Source organism: Geotrypetes seraphini, chromosome 3 (genome assembly GCF_902459505.1).
Source record: "Geotrypetes seraphini chromosome 3, aGeoSer1.1, whole genome shotgun sequence".
Taxonomy (NCBI): Eukaryota; Metazoa; Chordata; class Amphibia; order Gymnophiona; family Dermophiidae; genus Geotrypetes; species Geotrypetes seraphini.
In genome coordinates, this window is record NC_047086.1 from 286519765 (window position 1) to 286544919 (window position 25155).

Consider the following 25155-nt stretch of genomic DNA (forward strand, 5'->3'; position numbering starts at 1 on the left):
ATTCAAAGTAAATCTGGAGAAAACTGAAATTTTGAACCTGACTCTGACACAGAGCGAGGTAAAAGCAATACGAGATGTATTCCCCTTTAAATGGGCTGAGAAAGGAATTAGGTACCTGGGGATCTATATCCCTTCGGATCTCCAAAAACTTTATGAAAAGAATTACTTGCCAATCTACCGCAAAATTAGAACTGATTTACAAAGGTGGCACAGTCTTTGGGTGTCCTGGTGGGGCAGGATAGCGATCATTAAAATGAATGTATTACCCAGGCTGTTATTCCTATTTCAGACTTTGCCTCTGGCGGTCCCTTTGGGAGAGTTAAAGAGACTGGGAAAGGAAATACGCAGTTTTGTTTGGCAACGTAAATCACCACGACTCTCACAATCCTTGTTGTGGGCACCCAGGGAGGTAGGTGGGAGGGGATTACCCAACTTGTTGTGGTATTATCAGGCGGCACAGTTGAAACTAGTGCTAGACTGGGAAATAGGGGAATATAAAAGTGGGATACAATTGGAACAGGTATATAGCGCTGAGGAACCTCTGAAAAACAAGCAGTGGTCCTCTGGGTCGCAGAGTAGATGGGTCCAGAGCATATCAAACCCCTTTGTGCAGCATTTGGCGCGCTTATGGAACCAAATGCGTAAACAGATGGGTGGAGGGGCCAGGGTCTCTTCTATGGCAAATATAAGTACTGAATCATTATTTCCAGCAGGCCGAGACAATCGAGCCTTTCATCGGTGGTCTCAAAAAGGGATCAGAAAATTTAGAGATCTACTGGGGGAGGATGGGATCATGTCATTTACCACTATCCAGCAAAAATATGATATTACAGAGGATGACTATTATGCATACTTGCAAATAAGACACTTTATGGTGGCGCAGGGTTGGGGATCTGGACTCCACTTAGATAAAGAACCGATAGAAAATCTATGGTTATTACTACAGAAAGTTCCGAAACCATTATCCGTGATATATCAGTATAGGAGGGGCTGCTCACAAACCACTTTCCTGTACCGAAAACAATGGGAGAGGGATTTAGACATACGAATGTCTATTAAAGATTGGGATACAATTTGTAGGGAAACCTATAAAGCCTCTTCCTGCGCACTACTACAGGAGAATGCTTATAAAGTTTTAACACGATGGTACTACACTCCAGATCGACTGCATAGAATGTTCCCTGGCACATCTGCACTCTGTTGGAGATGTGGTCTGCATGAGGGGACCTTTATGCATACTTGGTGGGAATGTGGGATCATTCAACCATTTTGGTTATCAGTGACTAACACACTATCTGGATGTCTGGGTGAATGTGTGGGGGTATCCCCTCAGAGCTGTCTCTTGGGGCTACATAATAATAGGGAAAGACCATGGCAAACAAAAATTTTGAGATGGGGCTTGGCGGCAGCGAAATGTCTTATTGCCAACCATTGGAAAAACGTTGCAGCTCCATCACAGACTGCATGGGTAAATCGATTGTTATCAATTGGTAAGATGGAAATAGCACTGGCCAAGAGGAGACATATATACATACCGTACTTAAGTACGTGGAATAAATTGGAAGAAATATTGCGGGCTCTCTAGGAGATCTCTCGAATTTGCATATTTTGTTGTCTGCCAGAAGTATGGGGACCGGGAGGGGGGGGGGGATACGGGGGAAACTGTGGAAGGGGAATTGGAGTTATGGGGAGAAAATTGGGCTTGAATGAGAATAATGGAATGTGTCTTGAGATTATTACAGGGGGCAGGATTAAGTTGTTAGTTAAAAAGCGTGGTTCAAATGTTTGTATTATTTGCTCCTATCCGGTTGATGGGGAGCAGTTGATATTGTATACTGTATAATGGCTGTCATTTGTAATATACAAAGTATTTTCAATAAAAACCTAAATATTAAAAAAAAAAAAAACAGAACCTTTAAGAGATTTAGCTATTCTTTTGCTTTTAAATTAACTGAATTCTGGAATGCTTTACCGCTTACATTAAGAAGTTTAGGTTCTTTTGCTTTATTCCGGAAAGTTCTGAAAACTTTTTTGTTTGCTAAACATTTTGGAAATTAACTATTTCAGTCTACTTTTTCTTGTCAAATTTATGTATTATGTTTTACATTATTGTAAACCGAGTCGAGCTCCTCTTGGTTGATGACTCGGTCTATAAAACTAAGTTTTAGTTTAGTTTTGTCTCCAGAACATCAGCACCTGGTTTAGGAAAGCCTAGTAGAGCTGCACAAAGGTGTCTTAAATATGGGCTAGTGAACCATAGAGAGGAGGACCCAGGCCCATAAGCCACTCTAACTACTACATTTATGGTGGAACATGTGCATCCACAAAAACCCCCAAAACCCTACTCTACTGCCATATAGGTGGCACCTGCAGCCAGAAGGGCTATTGCGGTAGACAGGTGGGTATAGTGTTTTTTGGAGGTGTTTTGGGGGGCTCAACATAACCTATAAGGGAGTTCTGGTGAGATATTTATCTGGCATCTTTTTGTAAAGTTCACAGCAGTGCCCTCTAAGGGGCCCCACTACTCTGTTGCCATGTCTGGGTGGCTAGTCCATTACAAAATTGGATCCTCCCATGTTCAGATGCTCTTGTTCTGGGCGTTTGGGCCTTGGATGAAATTTTGGTTGAAAATGTAGTATAAAGATAGACGGTCTGGCAGTCTGGACGAACAATAGCCTGGACGTTCAGATAGATGATTTTTGAGAAAAAAAATATTCTAGATGTATTTTTTGAAAATGGGCATTTTCCCACTGTCAACTTTGGGCATCTAGCACCATACACCCAAATCGGACTTAGACATATGTTTTGATTATGCCCCTCCACGCCTTTTGTTAAACATCTTTAAAGATGTTCAGAAGTGCACATACATTTTCCTATCATATTCAGTGAGAGCAGTGATTATATACTTTAAAAAGTCCTGATACCTGAAATTATGTATTGTTGTGACCAGAAGTATCATGGTTCCTGACTGTAGCAATGATATAGCAAGTCCTACATTCGGCCCACTTCTCTTCAGGGGCAGATGGTGAGGATCATAATCCCACCCCCACCTCTCAGATACAAATAAAGCCCCTCAGGTTCTCTGGATACGTCCATAGCACAGCTAGAGGACCCCTAAACTCTCCTTCTACCCCTAATCTCTGCTCTCTTCAACGCAAGTAAAGAACTTCTAGACTTTTACACTCCCTGAGTCTTCTGGACCTCACTTGGGGATTTTCTGGAGATCTAGGGAAAGGGATTGGGACCTGTATACTGTCTTTTTGTAGTTATACAACCACACTCAAAGCAGTTTACATATATGCAGATACTTATTTTGTACCTGGGGCAGTAGAGGATTAATGTGACTTGCCCAGGATCACAAGGAGCAGCCCTGGGATTCAGTCCCACAACCTCTGGGTGCAGAGGCAGCAGCTCTACTACTAGGCCACTCCTTATCTCTTCTGTAGTGGTGAACAGGAGTGATCCCAGTTGCTACTGTTTTTTCCAGGCCTGGCTTCAAAATGGTACTTCTTGGAGGTCAAGCTGCCAAATAAAGGTTTTGGCTCATTTTCAAAACAGAAAGACTTCCAAAAAAGTGGCCAGAATTGTAGGCCAGGTCCTTTTCTACCGCTCAAATGGCTTCTACCCCAAAGAAATACAGCTCCTCCTTGGAGAACAGACACCATCTTTGTTACTCTATATAGCTAATACTCCTGGTAAAGGTGCACAAGCTAAGATCATGCTTAATTTCTGGGTTATGTAAATTAGTTTTTCATAGACTCTGCCTCTTAGGCAATTTGGCATTTTCCAGGAAACAGTGGCACATCATTGGGGGGTTTTCTCTTGCCAGCTTCCCTTAAAATAATCTAAAAAACTAGACTGACTCCTTCTGGGTCAAGCAGTTAAATTTTCAGCCCAGCAGCCACAACTCCCCGTATAGAACAACCACTCCCTGTGACTTTACTGTTGTATTCTCTACCCCAGCTGTTCTTTCTAGTTCAAAGAAAAAATTTGAAGGTAGTAAAGGTAAGTATCTTGTCTTTGTTATTCCCTCCTTGGATCAACTCCCAGGCTTTCAGGATCAGACTGTCCTTCATCTGCAGTCTGTAGATCTTCTTCTCCTCCATTTCTCTTTCTGTCTGCTTTCATTCTAGGGACCTCTTTATAGGTCCTTAGTCTCTTAATCACTCCATTCTACTTAACTCCCCACCTATTGGTGAGCTTGTCTCCTCCCCTTCCCAGTTAGGATAAAGGCCTCGCTCCTTCTAGCCTTTCCAAATATGAGCAGTGTTTACTTTTGTTCTTGCAGGCTTTCCTATCCACCACCCTTCCAAGACACTCCTCACATCTATCTTTCAGCTTGGGCCAGAATTTTCTTAGTTGTGCCCCACACATCCCCACGCCCCCTTTCTGAGCTCTTGTGATTTATATTTTCTTCCCCTTTTTTCCCCCTTAAAGGGACATCATCATTTCTCACCATGACAGGTCCTGTACTTGCTATCCCTTAAAGGGGAAACACCATTTCTTTTGCAGCCTTCCCCTCTGGCAATTTCAGTTCCATAACACTTCCCTAGGGCCCCCTCCCCTTTTGCAACCTTCCCCTCTGACAATTTCAGTTCCATAACACTTCCCTAGAGCCCCCTCCCCCCATGACAAGACACACTTGTACCTATCACAAGACGTATCAAACAAGATGATGATGATAACATATGTACCAGAATTAAGATACCACCCAAGGTAACTATCCAAACCAGAAATAAAACTTCAGAGGTGAAGGGCATTACTCTAAAAGAAGAAATGAAATGAAACAGAACAATCTTCTCAAGAACACTGGAAATAAAGAACATGCTAAACATAGGATAGTTAGGAATCTGAGGATCAAAATTAGTTTTGTGTTTGTGTTTTTTTTTGGGGGGAGGGTGTTAAACAGCAATCAAAACAAAGCATTCCTTCTAACAGTTTGGAAAATTGCCTTCTGAAAAGCTGAATTTGGCAAATTCAAGGATAGATTGGAAAAGGCCCATTTCAGGATTTATAATAAAGCTAGATAGGATAGGATTTAGGAAAGATGTCCCTATGGTCTTATGTGCCAAGACCTTAGAAAGATAAGCGAGGGAAAGTTTTAAAGGTATGCCACAATGTTGGGGAAGAAAACCAATCCAACTTTTCAAGACCTATTTGTTTCAGAAAGCATACTCATGACATTTATTCAATTTGGGTTATGAAATATGGATAAAGCTCTCGTGTTCATAGGTGATTGGTGACTCAGGTGATTGGCAACTTGGCTGTTTGGGGATGTTAAAATGGGTGGAGTTAGGTGAGGATATGGGGCATAGCTAGGGTGGGATATGGGAAGGAGTAATAATAATAATAATAATAACTTTATTTTTGTATACCGCAATACCACAAAACAGTTCAGAGCGGTTTACAGGATAAGAGACTGTACATTAACAGTGAAGTTACATCAAGGTTACAGCGAAGTTAACATCGAGGTTACAGCATATCAAGAAGACAGTTCAGGGCGATTTATACAATGTAGGTGTAGAGAGTTAGTTAGCAATTATATGGTAAAAAACCAGTGATAATTACAAAAAAGATTTAGTAACTGTTGCATGGGGGGAGGGGAAGGGAAAGGGAGATAGGCAAGGGATAATTAGTTCGGTAGGGGAGGAGCGGGGGTTAGAGGAATTTGTCAAAGAGGTATGTTTTGAGCGATTTCCTGAACGATTGATAAGTAGGGGCAAGAGAGATGAGAGTGGACAGGCAGTCATTCCATTTGCCAGCCTGGAAGGAGAGGGTCCTGTCGAAGAATCTTTTGTGGATGCATCCTTTTGGGGAGGGGTAGGCAAACAGGTGAGCATTACGTGTACGGTTAGAACCTGGGAAGGTGAAGTGGCGTGACAGATATATCGGGGCTGAGCCAGTTAGGGTTTTGAAGCAGAGGCAAGCGAATTTGAAGATGATCCTTGCTTCGAGCGGTAGCCAGTGAAGTTTCCTGTAGAAAGGGCTGATGTGGTCTGATTTTTTGAGCCCGTAGATGAGGCGGACGGCGGTGTTCTGGATAAGTCGTAGTCGTTTAGTGGTTTTCTTGTAGGAGCCCAGGTATATGATATTGCAGTAATCCAGGGAGTTTAGAATTAAGGATTGGACCAGTAAACTGAAGGTGGGGAAATCAAAGTAATGTTTGATGGAGCGGAGTTTCCAAAGGGTGGAAAAGCATTTTTTGACCTGGGTGTTAGTGTGATCTTCTAGAGTGAGGCATCGGTCCAATATGACTCCGAGGATTTTTATGGTAGCGTTGATTGGATACGTTAAACCATTGAGTTGCAGGGTGGTGGACGTTAGTTTGTGGTTGGGACTTGCAAGGAAGAACTTGGTTTTTTCTGGGTTTAGTTTCAGTTTGAAGCAAGTGGTCCAATTTTCTACCATGGTGAGGACCGTAGAGATGTATTGTTCTGTCTCATATGACAGTGAGGTGATGGGTATGATGATTGTAATGTCATCTGCGTAAATGTAGGATTTCAGGTTACGGTTCGATAACATGTGACCCAGAGATGCCATGTAAATGTTGAATAGTGACGGGGATAGGGGGGAGCCTTGGGGGACTCCACAGGGGTTGCTCCATGTATGGGAGAAGGTTCCGTCATTGTGGACTTGGTAGGTTCGGTTTTTTAGGAAGCCTGTGAGCCAGGTTAGTACTTGTCCGGAGATGCCTATGGAGTCGAGGCAGCTAATCAGAATGTCATGGTCTACTAGGTCGAAGGCACTGCTGAGGTCGAACTGGAGTAGCAGTGCGCTGTTTCCCAGTGAGAATAGTTGGAGGAGGTGATTGGTTAGTGAGGCTAGCACAGTTTCCGTACTGTAATTGGTGCGGAATCCAGACTGGGAGTCATGGAGGATGTTAAATTTCTCTAGGTAAGATGTGAGATGGTTATTGACAAGTCCTTCCATGATTTTTAGGAAGAGAGGAATATTGGCGATGGGTCTGTAGTTGGAGGTTACAGAGGGGGATTCTTTAGGGTTTTTAATTATTGGAGATACGAGGATGTGTCCAAGTTCCAGTGGGAAGTGGCCGGTTGACATGCACAGGGTGATCCAGTTGAAGAGTTCTGCTTTGAAGGGGAGGGGGGCAGTTTTCATGATGGTTGGAGGGCAGTTGTCTAGTAGGCAGTTGGATTTGGAATATTTTGAGTATAGCTTGAGGAATATGCTCCAGTCTGGGTTTTTGAAGTGAGACCAGGTCATGTCTGCTGGTGCGCCATCATTTTCTGGAGAGGGTGGATGAATATTTGGGTAAGTGCTAGTTATTGTGAGTGTTGTTTTCAAGTTGAGAATTTTGTTGGCGAAGTAGTCAGCTAGTTTTGTTGGGGAGGGTGGTAGATCTGTGGGGGAGCTTTTATGTGGGACGGTGTCAAATAAGGAGTTAACTATTTTGAAGAGTTTATTAGTGTTTAGGGATGGGGTGTTGATAAGTTGAGAGTAGTGCTTGTGGCGCTTTTCTTTGATCATTTTTTTGTATTCTGTGACTTTGATTCGCCATGAGTGTCTGTCGGTGTTTGTGCCTGATTTGCACCAGGTTCTTTCCAGTTTGCGTACTTCACGTTTGAGTAGAATGGAACGGAGAAAGTTAAAATCCTTGGGTGCGGGGAAACACCTATGTCAGCAGTAAAAAGACTGGAACATTTTTGAACACTACAAGGAAGAAGTCATTCATTGTGCGGCTCTGGTGCAGTTGTTTTCAGCTGTCTCCCTAGAACCTCTGCTTTGATGTTTATTTGCACACTGAATACACTCCAGGAGTTACATGCCCTCCCAAAAATCAAAATGATTTACCAAATTAATGCAATATATTAAATAAAACAATATTTGCAGTATTTTGACAGACCTTGCTCCCCCCCATCTTCCTGTTGATCATGTGAACCAGATGTTCAGCAGCAGTGTAACAGAAATCATGTGATTTAATGGCAACCATAAAATGATATGCCTATCAGTTATTTTGATAGGTTGCCAAATGACCACCAGGTTTCAGATCTGCTAGTCTTTAGTTTATTGTTGAGTTAAGAAACATGTTTGGAATATATTTTATCTGTATTCTAAAGCTTAAAGCAGCAGGCTGATAACCAGGAAAGCAAGGGTTCACTTCAAATCCCACTGTCACTCCTTGAGATCGTGGACAAGTCACTTAAGTTTCCATAGACTCAGGTTCAAACAAACTGTAAACCCTCCAGAAACAGGAAAATACCTCTTTCACCTGAATATAACTCACATTGAGCTACAACCAAAAGAGGTATGAGTTAAATCAAAATCCAGACGCTAGTACCAGGCATACTGTGAAGATACAAAGCTCTACAAAATCACTCAGACCCTATAGTCAATTCTACTATAATAGTACTAACTTCCAGGGGTCACACCACAACTTCCTAGGACAGGGGTAGGCAATGCCGGTCCTCAAGAGCCAGGGCCCGGTCAGGTTTTCAGGATATTCACGATGAATATGCATGAGACAGATTTGCATCTCAAGGAGGCAGTGCATGCAAATCCATCTCATATATATTCATTGTGGATATCCTGAAAACCTGACCTGGCTCTGGCTCTCGAGGACCGGAATTGCCTACCCCTGTCCTAGGAAAAGGCAGCACCATAAACATTGCAGTAGGCAATAGAACACCAGAAACTAAACAAGCTGGATTAGTACAGATCAATCCTACACACATATTGAATGCTAACAGAATATCCAGCCTTTTTCACACATGAAGGCAGGTAGACCCTCAACTATAGAGTCAGACTGCATACAGTGCAACACCAGAGAAATAGAAACAGATGTATGCCCCTCCGTACTGTGGCAATATACCACCTCCTTTACTAAGGCGCGATAGCCAATTTAGCATGCGCTAAACACTAACACATCCATAGAATATAATGGACGCATTAGCATTTAGCGCACGCTAAAAGGACCCCATAAAAAGAACATGTAAATTTGAAAAATTGACATATTCCAATTGCTACATTATAAATCAACAAACAAAATGGCAATGAAAAATAAGGTGATGCATTTTTTGGCTAGCTTTCTTAGGCCAAAACCTTCTTCAGGTCTGAACAGCATACTGCTGTTAAGTATGCTTAACCAGACATAAGAAGGTGGTTTCGGCTTTAAAAAGCTAGTCAAAAAGGTATTTAGTTCAACAAAAAGGTGTGACCTTTTTTCTTTTATTTCTATTTATGAACTTTTAAAGTGGACTAACACAAGTACCACTTTTAAAGTGGACTAACACAAGTAATTAAAAATAAAATTATTTTTTCTACTTTGCTGTTTAGCCTTTAAATTTTTCTATTTGTATTGGTCCCAGTCTCTGGTAACTGCTTTTCTGTCTTCTTTTGCCCCTTCCTTTACAAAGCCACGCTATCATTTTTAGCACCAACCGCAGTGGTAATAGCTCCAATGCTTATAGAATTCCTATGAGCGTCCAAGCTGTTACCACTGCGACCAGTGCTAAAAATGTTAGTGTGGGTTTTGTAAGGAGGGGGTAGGGGTAATTTTTTCCCAAAGGTCTCCTGTCCATTTGTAATTTTTTTATTCTCCCTGTCTTTTTCACCTCCTACACTACATTCAACTCCAGCATTGATCTGTTCCTTTTAGTTTTCTTCCATTTTTATTTTTTTGCCTATCAATTCAGATTTTAGTCTTCCTCTCTTTACTGTTTCTACCTACAGCTTTCCATTTCTTTCCCTCACTCTGGCCTACCCATTCTTCTTCCTTTTATTCTCCAGTCTTTCAAAAATTCTTTCCTCTTTCCCCCTGCCATCCAGAGGGCTACTTCCTCCGGTCCCTCCACTGGTCACTTGCCAGTCACCTTCAACCAGGATACCACCAGTACACTGGTTCCCCATGGACTCTTCTGTCACTGGTCACTCCCTGAGAACTCTCCTGGTCCCTCAGACACTCTCCACAGCCAGTTGTCAAGTTTTAGCATCCTCTAGACACTCCAAACTCTACTGGGCACAGCCGATCAAGGTTAGGTTTACCAATGGTTAGGCTTTTGCCAACATTCCTTCCCTTGAGGGTCACCTAAGCTCCAGAAGCAGCTTTTCTTTTGTTCAGCTCTTTGTTCTGGAACTCTTGTTTTCAGCTCTTTTCCACTCAAGGTGAGTAGAGAGCTCCCAGGTGTCTTTGCAGCCCCTTCTTCTAATGCTGAAACTTCCCTCTGCTGGCCGGTGATGGATATACACCCCATCTCACATGAATATAAGCTTAAAACTCAAAGGCTTCTTCACATGATATAAAATATATAGGTCCAAGGAGCTGAACAAAAGAAATGCACATTGCCTCACAGGAAACCTAAATGATCTTAGGCTTATACAGTGTAAGGTTAGGAAGCACCATGGCAAACATCATAAAAAAGGATGTGGTAGCAGAAATTTACACATCCTCACTACACTGTTTCCAGGAAAATACTGAACTAGTGAGGGTCCCAAATGGATACTTACACTGAAAAAGAATAAGAATTGAAACAAAATGAAAAAGGAAGGCAGCTGAAAGGACGAGGAGGTAGAGATGAAACGGAGAAAAGATGGAGAGAAAGCAGAGATAAGAAGAGAAATCAAACTGCAGATAAACAGATTGGGAAAACTTTTACTCTACTTTGTTTTTGGCAAGGATTTCCTGCCTAGGTAGCTAGTTTCAAGCAATAGGGTGCTAGAAATAGAGGAAATGAATGTTATGTATCTTCATTTATCTCTATTACCACACATGTAAATAAGAGGGTTTTCTAGAAGGATAATGGAAGGTGGGAGCGCTTCACTATGTGAAGAAAATCTCTCTCTCTCTCTGCAGTTATGCTTGCTTTTATGACCATCTGCCATCCTGGCAGACATCCAATGACAGCTCTTAGCACCTCTGCTTTTCAGCTGCCCTTTTCCAGCTTTTTTTTCTAGTTTAAACTATGCCCAAATTGTTTACACCTGCCTCCCTGGCTCTTGTGCCCTTGGTTCTAATTAGTCATTATCCTATGTCTAGGACATCCCTGCCTTTCCTTTTCTCCTCTGCAGTGCCCTTTGTTCCCTGGACAAGCCAAACATCTGTCTCTGTGACACCACAAGACTCTTGGCTGGCTTCATTATAGACTGCAGCTTCCCGATGCCTCTGTTTTAAAGCCACGCCGCCTTTATAATATTCTTCATGTAGCTTACAATCTTGTCTGTTCTGTATAATTGAAAGGCTGCTTAATGAGCAAGCACTTGATTCCATCTCAGACATCTACAATAGATTCACTGGTTTGAGAATGTCCTTGCACAGCTAAATAACGCTGTCTAGCCTCATTATATTGAACTGTTCGAAGAATGAGCATTTGGGGAAGTTGGCTTGAGTGAGGGCTGTAAACTGTGAGCCTTATATTCCAAGAAAGGTGTATGTTTCGTATTAGTGTATTTTCAACCACAATAGGGGTAGTTCTATACATGGGCACGTCCTTATAGGCGCCTATAGGTGCCTCCAATAGCATGTGGTGAGAACATATTCTTTAAGAGTATCCAGGCATCAAGATTCCATTACAGTATACTAGCATTGGCACACCTTAGATTTACATGCCCATAATTATACCAACTGTTCATAAGAATAGGCTCACTGGGTCAGACCAAAGGTCCATCAAGCCCAGCAGCTCGTTCCCACGGTGGCCAATCCAGATCACTAATACCTGGCCAAAACCCAAAGAGTAGCATGGTTTATGGCTGGCTAGTTGGAATACATAAGAACATAAAAATAGCCTCACTGGCATAACTGCCAACGCCGAAATGTAGCAGGTACCCACATAATGTACAGTATTTTTTGAGTTGCTCAGGTAAATGGCAGCGACCCCCCCCCCCCACCTCATGTGAATGCCCCTTTGCATTTACGCCACTTAGGCACACTTTATAGTGCTGTTCTGTTTAATTTGAGCTGGAGTCTTCCAAGTGTATTGCTGCCAGTGGAGGGGGGAGGTGCTGCGTTAATATTGTGTTTTCAATTGCTAGGGGCAGGCAGGTTCCCTGGAGTTCTACAGAGTTATCTGTCCCTCATGATTGAAAATGAGACAGTGAAACGCCCCCCCCCCCCCTTGCTGGCAGGACTGTAGGTGGCGGACTCACACATCTTTTTATTTATTTATTTAATTTTTTGTATCCTGTTCTCCCCAAAGAGCTCAGAATGGGTTACAGGCTAACATACACAATATACAGTTAACAGATTTTTTCGTTACAAGTTTTTATCCTAACTCGACACATACAGTACTAGGAATCTAATATCAATATGGATAATATACAGTTTACATGTACAATTTTCCATAGTTATAGTTCAAGGTATTTCAATACAAGTTTTTATTCTAACATAGTAACATAGTAGATGACGGAAGATAAAGACTCAAATGGTCCATCCAGTCTGCCCAATCTGATTCAATAAAAAATTTTTTTCTTCTTAGCTATTTCTGGGCAAGAGCCCAAAGCTCCACCCAGCACTGTGCTTGGGCTCCAACTGCTGAAGTTTCCGTCAAAGCTCACTCCAGCCCATCCACACCCTCCCAGCCTTCAAAGCCCTCCCCAGCCCATCCTCAACCAAAAGGCCATATACAGACACATACCATGCAAGTCTGCCCATTACTGGCCTTAGTTCTTCAATTTTTACTATTATTTTCTGCCTATTACTGGCCTTAGTTCTTCAATTTTTACTATTATTTTCTGATTCTCTGATTCTGATCCTCTGTGTTCATCTCACATTTCTTTGAACTCTGTCACTATTTTCCTCTCCACCACCTCTCTCAGGAGCGTATTCCAGGCATCCACCACCCTCTCCATAAAGTAGAATTTCCTAACATTGATCTTGAATCTACCACCCCTCAACCTCAAATTATGTCCTCTGGTTTTACCATTTTTCTTTCTCTGGAAAAGATTTTGTTCTACATTAATACCTTTCAAGTATTTGAATGTCTGAATCATATCTCCCCTGACCCTCCTTTCTTCTAGGGTATACAAATTCAGTATTCAGTGTTTCCAATCTCTCCTCATACGTCTTCTGGCACAAACCTGCTATTATTTTCGTAACCCTCCTCTGGACCACTTAAAGTCTTCTTACGTCCTTCACCAGAACATAACACATACTGAAGATCTACGAGTATCAATATACATTTCTTTGTAATCTATCAGTTGTGGGTGGGGGAGTTAGGTGAATAGGTATATTTTTATTGCTTTCCTAAAGTTGAGGAGTACTTCAAGGGATCTGATTCAAGTTTCAAGTTTATTAGGATTTTATATACCGCCTATCAAGGTTATCTAAGCGGTTTTAACAATCAGGTACTCAAGGATTTTCCCTTGATCTGTGGGGGCAGTTGATTTCAGAGGCTCGGTATGAAGTGGGAATAGGTATGTCATTTGGCAGTTTGCAGTTGAAGGGTACGATCAGGGGGCATTTTGAGGTATATTTCATCCTGGAAGTAGAAGGACCTATTTGGCACTTATTGAAGAAGCTTGCTCATTATATAGCCCAGTGCCATATTGTGCAAGGATTTGAACGCTAGTATCAGGCCCTTGAAGACACAACATTTGGCTACAGGCAGCCAGAAGTAGAGACAGGGTTGTGGGCATGGAGGTTTTATAGAAGTCTGATTGCTGCATTTTGTACATTCAGGAGACATCGTATATTCTTCGCCGTGAGTAGTGCATCTCTTTTTCTTTTCTTAACCTTTTGGAAATGATGTTTAGTATGCAATAAAAATGGATTTTTCATGTACTTTGCTTGAGTAAATGCCTTATTAAACATCTTTTTCTGTTATAAAATAGGAGTCCTCTATAGCCCAAAAATAGAAGTTTAGTATGCAATATATATATATTTCTTTCATGTCCTTTGCTTAAGTAATGCATTAGTAAACATATTTTGATCTTAATATCAACTTGGAGTCCTCTATACTCCTATAAATGGACGTCTACAGTATGCCTAAGTGCCACCTAAGTGGCGTCTACTTGACTCATGCCTACCTAGCATCCAGCTCACACTCAAAAGTAGACCTGGTATTGCAATGCCTACATTTTAGGCGTTAGATAGACGCATTCGGGCACTGAGCGGCATGCGATTCTATAAATGGACATCCAAATCAAAGCCACACCCATGCCTATTTTTAGGCGCAGCTTTTTCCAATGGGTGTCCATGAAATTGTGGATGTCTTTTTGTAGAATCGTGCCCAACGTTTGAAAGTCTAAGTTCCAATTAATGCTTATTAAAGTCATTAATTGTACTTATTATCCACTTTATTTGGACACCTAAGTCGATGGACGTCCAGATTGTGGACGCCTAAAATTAGACATCCTTTACAGAATCTAGCCCTATCTGTATAGTTGAAGACTGGAAAGAGGGTGCGACAGGAAAATTATCTGAATAACGGCAATTTTTCAGCCACTTTCTGGATAAGCTTCCTGTTTAATTTAGGTCCGCTAATGCCTAAGGCCATTGCACCAGCCTTGGACTTAGAATCCTTGATTACAAATGCATGATCTGTCATCATAGTGACTGGGCTAAGTGAGCTGGAAATAGAATAGGGGTAAATCCTGGTTGCTTGCAAAAGACACCCTCTGGTGACAGCTCCTGTCCTTGCCTCTGCAGCTAGTTGGGTCTAAATAAATAAATGAAAGTGGATGAAAGTATAGGTAGATGATTTTTACCACTGTCCTAATTGAAGAAAGTTGCTTCAGGTGATCCATCTTTTGCAGGAGAGATGTTGAGATGGGCATTGTCACTGCGAGAGCGCTTCGTCAGGATTCCAGTGATAAAAGTGCTGAGGTGGGGGGCTCAGTAGAGGTAAAAGCAGAGAGGTATGTATAGCTCTTTCAGGACATGGCTTCAGATTTTGAGGGTCATGCAGGTACATTTTGAGCAGCAGCCATGTTATGATCAGGGCACAGGCAAGGGACACACACATGGTGTGTGTCAGGGAGAGCCATGTTAATGGCACTTTGGCTCAGATTCTATAAAATGATGCCTAAAGTTAGGCGCCTAGATTGGTGGGCCTAGCCAATCTAGGCACCTAATGTAATTATTTAAAAAGCATAATCAGTGCTGATAATTGGCAGTTAATAACTTATAATTGACATTAATTGCATTTAATTGGATGGCAAGCACCTAGTCTAAGGCACCTACCAGAAAGAAGGCATGGTTAGGGGGGGCGTATCATGGGCATGTTTTAAATGTAGGTGCCTATTTTGGACTTGGGTGCCAATATTTAGGCCAAGAAAACCCTGACATAAATACGGTGCACCTAAGGATAGGATGCCTATTAACACCTAGGACCACTTTAGGCACCATTAACTATGATTCTATAAATCACGCCTATCTTTGATAGAATTGCACCTAAGTGCCATGCTACTTGACACCTAAAACCACTGGCATAGTAATGGGGGGGTCCGCCCCAGGCACAGTCTTTGTAAAGGCCACAGGCACCCGTTCTCTTCTTGGCCCCCTCCTTCCAAACCCCCCCCCCCACTGCGTGCGTCCACCCCTTCACCCGTACCTCTTTAATTTTTCCTGTGCGAACAGCATAATGAACTTTCTGCCTGCGTCACGTCCCACATCTAGGAAGTGACGTCAGAGGGATAGCCAACACGACGTGGGCAGCAAATTTGTGCTGTTGCTCTCGCCTGGAAAATTAAAAAGGTACGGGGGAAGGTGGTGCACATGTGGCTGAGGGGGTGTCAGGAAGGAGTAGGGGGTGGAGAAGAGGGCGGGGGAGGGGTACCACTTACCCGTGCTATGCCACTGCCTAAAACTTAGAATCAGGCCCTTTGTGAACTCAGGCTTATTTTGCTTGTCCTTAGTGATCTTTTTAATTTTCTTTTTCTGATCTGAAATGGTGTGTCATGAAGAAAAGTAATTGTAGGAGAGGTGCAGAGACTAGTCTGGCAGATTTAAGCAGACTGATGAGGGTGGCAGTTACCTTTACGTGGCTGCATGTTGGCAAATGCTCAAAAAGGTTTCCAGATTTTTCTAAGTTTGGAGGGAGCAAGGTCCGGCTTGGCAACATCATGCAATAATGTCGCCTATGCATGGCTGTTTTATCCTGCTTGTCTACGGAGTGAGTTGGTTAATGAAATAGCAGGCATGATTTAAAGTTGTAAAAATACTGAGACAATGCTTTAAGTGAGACAGGTCTAACAAAAAATTATGCTGCCAATACCTGAAGCATAATTATAGTAGCGGTTTCCCTTCTTTGTGATTCCATAATAATCTACTATCTCACACTGTCACCCTTTTTACCTCCTTGGCATAACATCATTCATCAGAAAATATTATGCAGATGATTTCTTAAGCATAAACAAAATTGTGTTACATTAACATGCCACTTCAAATGTTCAAGGTAGCAGCTCTTATGATATACAGGGGAAAAAAACCCCATTTAACTTGTATTTTTTTCTATTTTCTCTTTCTTTCTTTTGTGTTTCATGACGAATCCTTAACTTAAGAATAATAACAGAATGGGAACAGATTCTGGCTCTGTGCCACTCCTTTATAAATAGCAACATAAACTGCCTTCCAGACACAAATATTTATCAAATGAAAATGCTCGATTATGCCATGGATGCATGCATTAATCTTTGTCTGTGGGAGGAGGCTTTGCTTTATGGCAGCAGAAATCTGAAGCCATACAGGTAAGATTTATAGTGCCAAGCCTTAATCGGTCTGTCTTAAATGGGTGCTTTTGTAATGGAGTGGTCAAGGTTTTATATGCCAAAAGCCCAAGCCTGAGAATTCACAGTGGCAGAGAGCTTCATCTTTGAGGAACAGAAGAATGTGGTACTCTTTCTTCCAACGACAAGAAAACGAAATGCCACAGAAAATAGGAGAATCGAAAAACAAAAGGAACTGTGGGGATGATGTTCTTGATGCAGGTGTTTTTTTATTCAATTGAACATTAACAATAACAATCCACTGTGCATAAGCTGGACCCAACACGGTCCGTGTTTCGACGAACACGTCTTCCTCAGGGGTCCTGGATTATGCTGAGTAATCAAGTAAAAACGTGGATGCTAAAAAGCCGGCATAAAGCCTTCCAAAGAGTCATCTGCAGAGGAAAACACTTTGGTCCTGTAAAGTCTCTAATATTTGCTCCATGTACCTATCATAAAAATTCTAGGACCCCTGAGGAAGACGTTGTTCTCTTTCTTCCACTGCCAAAAAGAAAGGCCAGATTTCTTAACCTATCCCTGGTCCCCACCGGTCTCTCTCTCTCTCTCTCTCTCTCCCTGTCTCACACACACCCACAATGTCCAAATCTTTTCCACACCAGGTTTTTTTTCCTCTAAACCAAATTCCTTTTTCCTCAACAGTCTTAATCTCTTTCTTGCTCTTTCCCTCTTTTAGTCCCTCTACTCCTGTTCCCACTACTCTCTAACTATCTCCTCCCCTCATCCCTTCCAGATTTCCCCTCTCCCTTAACCTTCCCCCATACTCATCTCTACAAATCCCAATCCAACCAACCACTTCTCTTCCTCAGCCAACTAGTTACACCCCTCTCAGCAAACCAACCCAGGTTTCATGTTACCAAATGTTAAAAATATTTTTTTTTAAATATTCAGTTTAGTGACTAATGTCTTTGGTGGTGCCTCTTTCAGAGATTTAGAGTGAGCATCAGCTCCCATGAGTGGTTGACCAGTCATCTTTCATTGTGTTTTTTCAAGTGATGGCTGTCTCGGGCCAAATTTATACTTCCCCCAACTCCAATTTTCAAAGCTATTTAACTGGCCAGAAAAGGCCACTGACTGGTTAAATAGTATTTAACTGGCTTACCACAAATATTATTTCCCTATGAGGAAAGGCTAATGAAGTTAGGACTCTTCAGCTTGAAGAAGAGATTGCTCAGGGAAGATATGATAGAGGTCTATAAAATACTGAGTAGAGTGGAACAGGTAGACGAGAATCACTTATTTACGCTTTTCAAAAATACTAGGACTAGCGCAAAACTACTAAGTAGTAAATTTAACTCAAACCGGCAAAAATATTTCTTCACCCAATGTGCAATTAAATTCTGGAATTTGTTGCCAGAGAATGTGGTGAAAGCAGTTAGCTTAGCAGGATTTTAAAAAAGGTTTGTATAATTTCCTAAAAGTCAAGTCCAAGAGTCATTATTAAGATGGACGGGAAAATCCACTGCTTATTTCTAGAATAAGCAATATAAAATCTGTTTTACTCTTTCAGGATTTTGTCAAGTATTTGTGATCTGGATTGGCCACTGTTGGAAACAGGATAATGGGCTTGATGGATCTTTAGTTTGTCTCAGTATAGCAGCTCTTATGTTCTTAAAAGATTAAAAAATACATAGAGAAAGTGATATTTTCCAGAACAAAGAATAACCCCCTCTTCTACGAAACCACGCTAGTGGTTTTTAGTATAGAGAGCCACGCTGAATGGCCTGCACTGCTCCCAAAGTTCATTGAGTTCCTATGAGCATTGAGGCAGCGCGGGCCATTCAACACGGCTCCCTGCGCTAAAAAACGCTAGCGCGGTTTCATAGAAGAGAGAGTAAGCTTCAGCTTTAAAAAATGGTTCTGAGCAATTAAAGATATGTTGCCTACAAACTAACATGCATTTTATTTATTTATTTTTAATTTTTTTTTATCTTTGTCATTCTCTAGTTCTGAGCGGGTTGCAAGAAAAGCATGCACAATAGTTAGGTGCCATCGACTCATGCTCAAGTCCTAGTGACTTGATGAATTATAGATCTAAAAAGAGATCGTTTTTGTGCTAGTCTGGTAAGGTCTACATGATAAAATAACAAAAACAGCAAATATAACAAATCATCAATCATATAACATACCTAAAAACAAAATATCACAGCATCAAAGAAACAGCTACTAAATCCAGTCCTAAAGTTCACTAGTAAGCACATTCAAAAATAATTGTTTCCTGAACTGTAATACCCCAGACAAAGTTCTGACCTCTACATGTAAGGCATTCCAGAGATAAACACCCTGGATAGAAAATATGGAATGTCGATTGTCACTAACCTACTGTAACGTGCTTGAAAGCAGTGGCATAGTAAGGGATGTGAGGGGGACGGGGTGGGGGCTGTCTGCCCTAGGCGCCGTCTTGATAAGGTGTGACACCCATCCTTCCCTCTGCCCCCTACTCCTCCACTGCTGCACACATGCGCCGCTTCCCTTCCCCATACCTCTGTAACATTTTTAGCAGCAAGCAGCAACCCCTAACCTACTGTTGTGCCTACGTCAGCTCTTCTGACATCACTTCATGGACCCATGCCTAGGAAGTGATGTCAGAGGGAGAGTCCACAGCAAGTTGGAGGTTGTTGCTCGTGCCAGGAATGTTACAGAGGTATGGGGGAAGGGAAACAGTGTGCACACGCAACTGTGGGGTGGGGTGGGGCGGGGAAGGATTGTGGAAGGGAAAAGAAGAGGGCTGGGGAGCCCCAGGCGCCTCGCACTCTCGCTATGCCACTGAAAGATATGATTTCCAGCAACAATTTCTCCACTAGCAAACTAATTCTAACTAAGTCCGTCATGTACATTATTTGTAAAGAGAGTCAATCTGTTCTAACAAAGTTGCAAAAGCACTGGTTTCCAAAATAAGACTACTTTTCCTCTCTTTCCACAGTGAAAAAACTAAGGCCGGCAAATGTCACATCAACAATTGTTACCATAGAGGAAGTGTACAAAATTGTGTTCTGTCAGGCAGAGATGCATTTCTTTTCATTGACGGGATATAGGAGAATAACTACGAAAACAGAAAGATCTGGCTATTGAAAGGACATGGTATATTTTGTTTTCCCAGCTCTGTAGTGAACGATTTAAATTATTGTTAAAAATAATCCATGAATGCTTATGTGAGATGCCATTTGGAAGAATGGATCCAATGGTGGGATAGGATCTTTCTTGGGCGACGGCACTTTCAATTCACTCCGATTCAATATGCTCTGGATTTTGAGCCTGGTCTCAGGGATAATATATTTAAATTGTGGGCAACTCGATCGCTCTGTTCCCTGGGACAACTATGGCATGAGGGAACAATTTGTACATTTGCTGAGCTGCAGGACGAGTTTGGACTTTCAACTGCCTCCTTTTTTCATCAACAGCTTAAAGATTTTCTTAGCCCTAGGGCGGGCAGAGACCTTGCTGGAGAGGAGCATTCTTTTGAAACAGCTTTTCTGACTGCAGTGGGTGGATGGGGGATTTCCCACTTGTATTTGGCTTTAATTTCTTATTCCAACCCCATTTCCAAATATATTGCTCGGTGGGAGGCTTGTTTAGGGAAAAAATTTTCAGTTCCCAGGTAGAAGTGGGGATTTCAAGGATTGTTGCGTTTGTCTATCTCTACCCCATTGGTGGAGAATGGATATAAACTTCTCTACCAGTGGTATTATACTCCTCTGAGATAATGTAAAATGTTTAAATCTGGTGATGGCAAATGCTGGCGTTATTGTGGGCAGTTGGGTTTGTTTATGCATATCTAGTGGGAATGTCCCAAGATAGTTGATTTTTGGAATAAGATTTTGATTAATTTGCTAATATGCACTTCGATCTTTTATCCTAAGAGGTCGGAGAGTTGTTTATTGAACTTTTCTATAGCGGGTATTCCCTGGGAGATATGTCAGTTGGCAAAGCATATTTTCCCTGCAGCCAGGCTGCTACTTGCTAGAGCTTGGAAGACGCCATCTCCTCCTGCCCTGGATTCATCGTACCATAGGCTTGACTATATCTGTTTGATGTCTCAGATGACTGCACATAGGAGGGGGTACCTGAACGCTTTTCATAAAGTATGGGATGTGTATATACAATGGCGGGACTCTATGGTGGATATGGCTGTGAGGAAGAGTTGGGTTCATAGGGTGTTGAGTTGTGGGGGAGGGTCTGTTTGTAAAAATATGGGTATTCTTGTTTGGATTATTGTTGGATATTTTCTATACTATTTATAAAATGATATAAATAAAGTGTGAGAAAAAAAACAATCCATGCACTTGTGTTAGAAATTTTTCCAACAAGCAAATGCATAATGAGGTCAAGGAGCGGTGTTGAGGTTTGATTTAAAAATACTACTCAAACTAATGTTTCCATGAGAAATCAAACAAGTGAGTTGATTAATAAAAAAGATATAGGGTTAATGGTTTATTTGTTCAGTTCCCTTTATTGTGCTTTACTGGGCTTTCAATGCCATGAAATATATTGGGGATCCTAATTCACTACCTGACGGCACTGGTTAATTTGTTTAATATTTATCTATTTTAGTCTAATTTGCTAAAATGCCTTTTTCAATATTATAGTGAGTTACAATACTAAAATACAGGATGCACATTAAAAAAAATTCAGTATTGGTATAAAAACATTACATCAAGGGTATTAATTAAAAACCCGCATGGCAGTAAAACCAAGACCCCAATAACATCTCTGCACCTTAATCTTCTCTCACAAAAAACCAACACAAATAACCATTATATCTGGCAGTCTCAGCAGAAAACTGAAGAGCACAGGTCTGTAGATACAAGGGGAGAATTCAAGTAGGTATGCACATGAAATATTTATTCATGGCAAAGTGACAACTTCTCATTAATGGTCTCAACCAAAATGTTTCTAGCTTTTGATCTGTACATCAGAGTTGGCTAACCAATTTCTTAAGAGTCGCACGTGACTCACTGAACAGGAAAACAACACGGGTAATACATTTTAAAAGAAATAAGTAAAATAAATGCTGGTTTGTAGACAACATATCTTTAGTTGCTCAGAACCATTTTTTTAAAGCTGCAGCTCAGTCTTTGTTCTGGAAAATATCACTTTCTCTGAGTGATTGCAATATTTCTTTTAATGCTATCAACATCAACAGCTGTAGCAGCAGCAGCAAGAGTCATCAGTCCATGCAAAAGGGAGAAGGAAGGCCTAGACAGCTGAACACTGCTTTGTTGGGGGAGGGGAGTACCCAGGAACTCCGCCCTAGCGCACGACCTTTCAATAGCTCCCAAGTCCTCAACCCACATCCTCCCAGTGCTTTAGTTTTAAATATTCAGCAACCGCTGTGCAGTGTCCATGAGCAGGCCTGCCCCCAGAAGTAGAATGAAGGGTTCCAGGGCAGGCCTGCTGTTTGACGCTGTGCGGTGGCTGCCCAAAGATTTAAGCATAACACTGGGAGAAGAATGGGTGGGAGGGCTAAAAACAGTGACCGAGGAGGCCGTGGTCCCTGTGGCCTTCCTCATTCCAACACCTATGGAAGGTATGTATACTGTAGTGTCATCAGCTTTTGTGGCTATAGCAAGAAAGGGTGCCATCATCAGCCATATGGGCCAATAAGAAAAGAAGGCTATTAATTGCCAATATGGCTACAGGCATGTCCGTAACACAGAATGAGCTCTGTCCACCTACTAGCATATGAATTTCAGTACCGACCGCAATGAATACTGTATATACTCGAATATAAGTCGATCCGAATATAAGTCGAGACCCCCTTCCCCCCCAAAAAAGGAGGAAAAATGGTTGACTTGAATAAGTTGGGTGGCTTAATATTTAAGTGTCCTGCCCTGTCAGGCTCTGCGCCCAGCACCCTTCCATCCTTCCCTCCCCTGTCAGGCTCTGCACCCAGCACCCTTCCATCCTCCCCTCCCCTGTCAGGCTCTCCACTCTCCCTCCCAGGCTCTGCCATCTGTTTCACCTCCCTTCCCTAGCTTCATATCTCTGCCGATCTGGTGGAGGTGCAGTGGGTCCTCTGCCGATCGTTGGTGGAGGTGCAGCGGGCAGAAGCAAGCTTTCTGAACTCTTGCCCCGCTGCTAACCGGCTGCGCAGATCCACAGTCCATTTCAGCGGCACGAGCAGCAGCGTGATTTGGCATTGCATCTCGGTGCTGAGCGGCTTCCGTACTGGCTCCTGAATTCTCGCAAGAATTAGCGGGAGCCAGTAAGGAAGCCGCTCAGTGCCAAGAAGTAGCGCCAAATCGCGCTGCTGCTTGTGCTGCTGAAATGGACTGTGGATCCGCGCAACCGGTTAGCAGCAGGGCAGGAGTTCAGAAAGCTTGCTCCTGCCCACTGCACCTCCACCAATGATCGACAGAGGACCCGCTGCACCTCCACCAGATCGGCAGAGGTAGGAAGATAGGGCAGGGAGGAGGAGGAGGGCAGAGCCTGGCTGCGGTGGCCTTAAAAAATTCTGGGAGGGGGTATTGACCTGAATATAAACTGGGACCCCTGTTTTTGGGCCAATTTTTTGGCTCAAAAATCCCGGTTTATATTCGAGTATATATGGTACCTCAAGTAATCCTCATTGCCACCAGTCTCTACAATTAATAGGGGTGGCACAAAAGAATAAGCAATGGCTCCCTCTGAGCCCTGACAGCCATAGTATTGTGGCCACTAAGCCTTAACATTTAAGAGCCCCTCCCCTCCCCCCTGAAAAAAGTAAATTTTTGTTATAATGTTTTCCTTGCTTGTGCGTTATAATGTTTTCCTTGCTTGTGAAAGAGTATGCTACATTTTACATATTCATTTTAATTATTACTGATATTATTATCATAATGCACTAGCTACTAATACACTATTGTATTTTGTTTAAAGTTCTTTGTTTAACTCACAAAGGGGATCATTTTCAAAGCACTTAGATGTACAAAGTGCTATAGGTTTTTATGGTACTTTGTGTACACTAGATAGCGTTTGAGCCCTCCAGGACAGATAGAGAAATATGATAAAGTACCTGAATATAAACCTCTTAGGATATAAGTGGTATATAAATAATAAAATAAACAAAATAAAATAAATAAATGAGCCTCAAAATGTACTACCTGGGTCAACATCCTTACCTTGCCAAATAGGGTTCTACGATTGCTAGACGTTCAACAGCTATTTTTGCCTGGACCAAGACAAGTACACTATGAATGTACCATGCAATCCACCTTTAACTATCTTGCTCCAAAGATGTGGAATGACATGCCCCCATATATCAATTTGAGCACTCTTTTTCCAAATTTATTGTAAACAATATTTGTTTACACATTTGTTTGAATGATGCTAAACTAAACTAAAATGTAACCTTATATACTGGGTCTTCAACCAAAGGAAGCTCGACGTGGTTAACAATAAATTAAAAAATAAAGTGAACTTAAATACAAGAGAGTTAGTTTTCAAAATGTTTAGCGAATAAAAAAGTTTTCAAAAGTTTACAGAAGAGTTGGAAGGAACTGGGACACCTCAAAATTAGGGAAAGTTCATTCCATAATTGGGGAAATTTAAACGCCAAAGAGCTACTAAAATTCTTAACTCCTTGAATTCCTTTCCTAGAAGGAAGAGAACGTTTAAATCGATGAATGCCTCTCGCATATGAAAATCTATAAATATTCCATAGCAGAGGAACAAGAGGAGCAAAGATACCATGTAAAATCTTAAAAACAATACATAAACACTTAAACTGAATTCTAAAATAAACCGGGAGCCAATGGAGAGAAAAAAGCCAATGGTCGAATTTGCTCTTTCCATAGATTAACTTCGTGGCTGTATTCTGAATCAATTGTAGTCTTTGAAGGCAGTTCTTACTGATGCCAAGATAAATGGCATTGCAATAATCTAATCGGGATAATATAATAGATTGGACCAATATGAATGAAGTCACTCTTCCCTAAAATGTACTTCCTTTCCTATGCTGTTCCTATTCTCTTCACCTGTTAAAATCTCATGGCCATCGAGCCGAATGTCTAAGAAGAAAAAAGAACACCCCTTCCTTACTTTCACTTTTTAAGCAGAGATACCAGGAGTACGGCGCCACTCTCAAATGTGCAAAGAAGGAATATTTTGCCAGACATTTCATTTGGATTTTAAAATTTCCACATTTACTCTACAAAACATTTCATGCTATTTCACCTAAATTCTCTTATGATCTGTACATCAGAGTTGGCTAACCAATTTCTTAAGAGTCGCACGTGACTCACTGAACAGGAAACAACACGGGTAATACATTTTAAAATAAATAAGTAAAATAAATGATTGTTTGTAGGCAACATATCTTTAGTTGCTCAGAACCATTTTTTTTTTTAAGTTCAATGTTTTTTTTATTAGTTATAGGCATAAACAGATATGAACATTAGAACAAATATTTGACAGATTCTACAATTGCATAATGAGTCATAAAGCTGCAGCTCAGTCTTTGTTCTGGAAAATATCACTTGAGTGATTGCAATATTTCTTTTA

At 41.6% G+C, this 25155-nt stretch overlaps 1 protein-coding gene across 5 annotated transcripts in view; it reads left to right on the forward strand.

Annotated features, from left to right (window-relative positions):
* The window catches only part of SMYD3 (SET and MYND domain containing 3), an 876287-nt gene that overhangs the window by 786195 nt on the left and 64937 nt on the right, over positions 1-25155 (forward strand). For all 5 annotated transcript variants that reach the window (XM_033938605.1, XM_033938609.1, XM_033938607.1 and 2 more), the window contains one exon: positions 16464-16638. In XM_033938605.1, coding sequence (XP_033794496.1) covers positions 16464-16638 — 175 coding nt within the window. The remainder of the gene's footprint in view (positions 1-16463; positions 16639-25155) is intronic.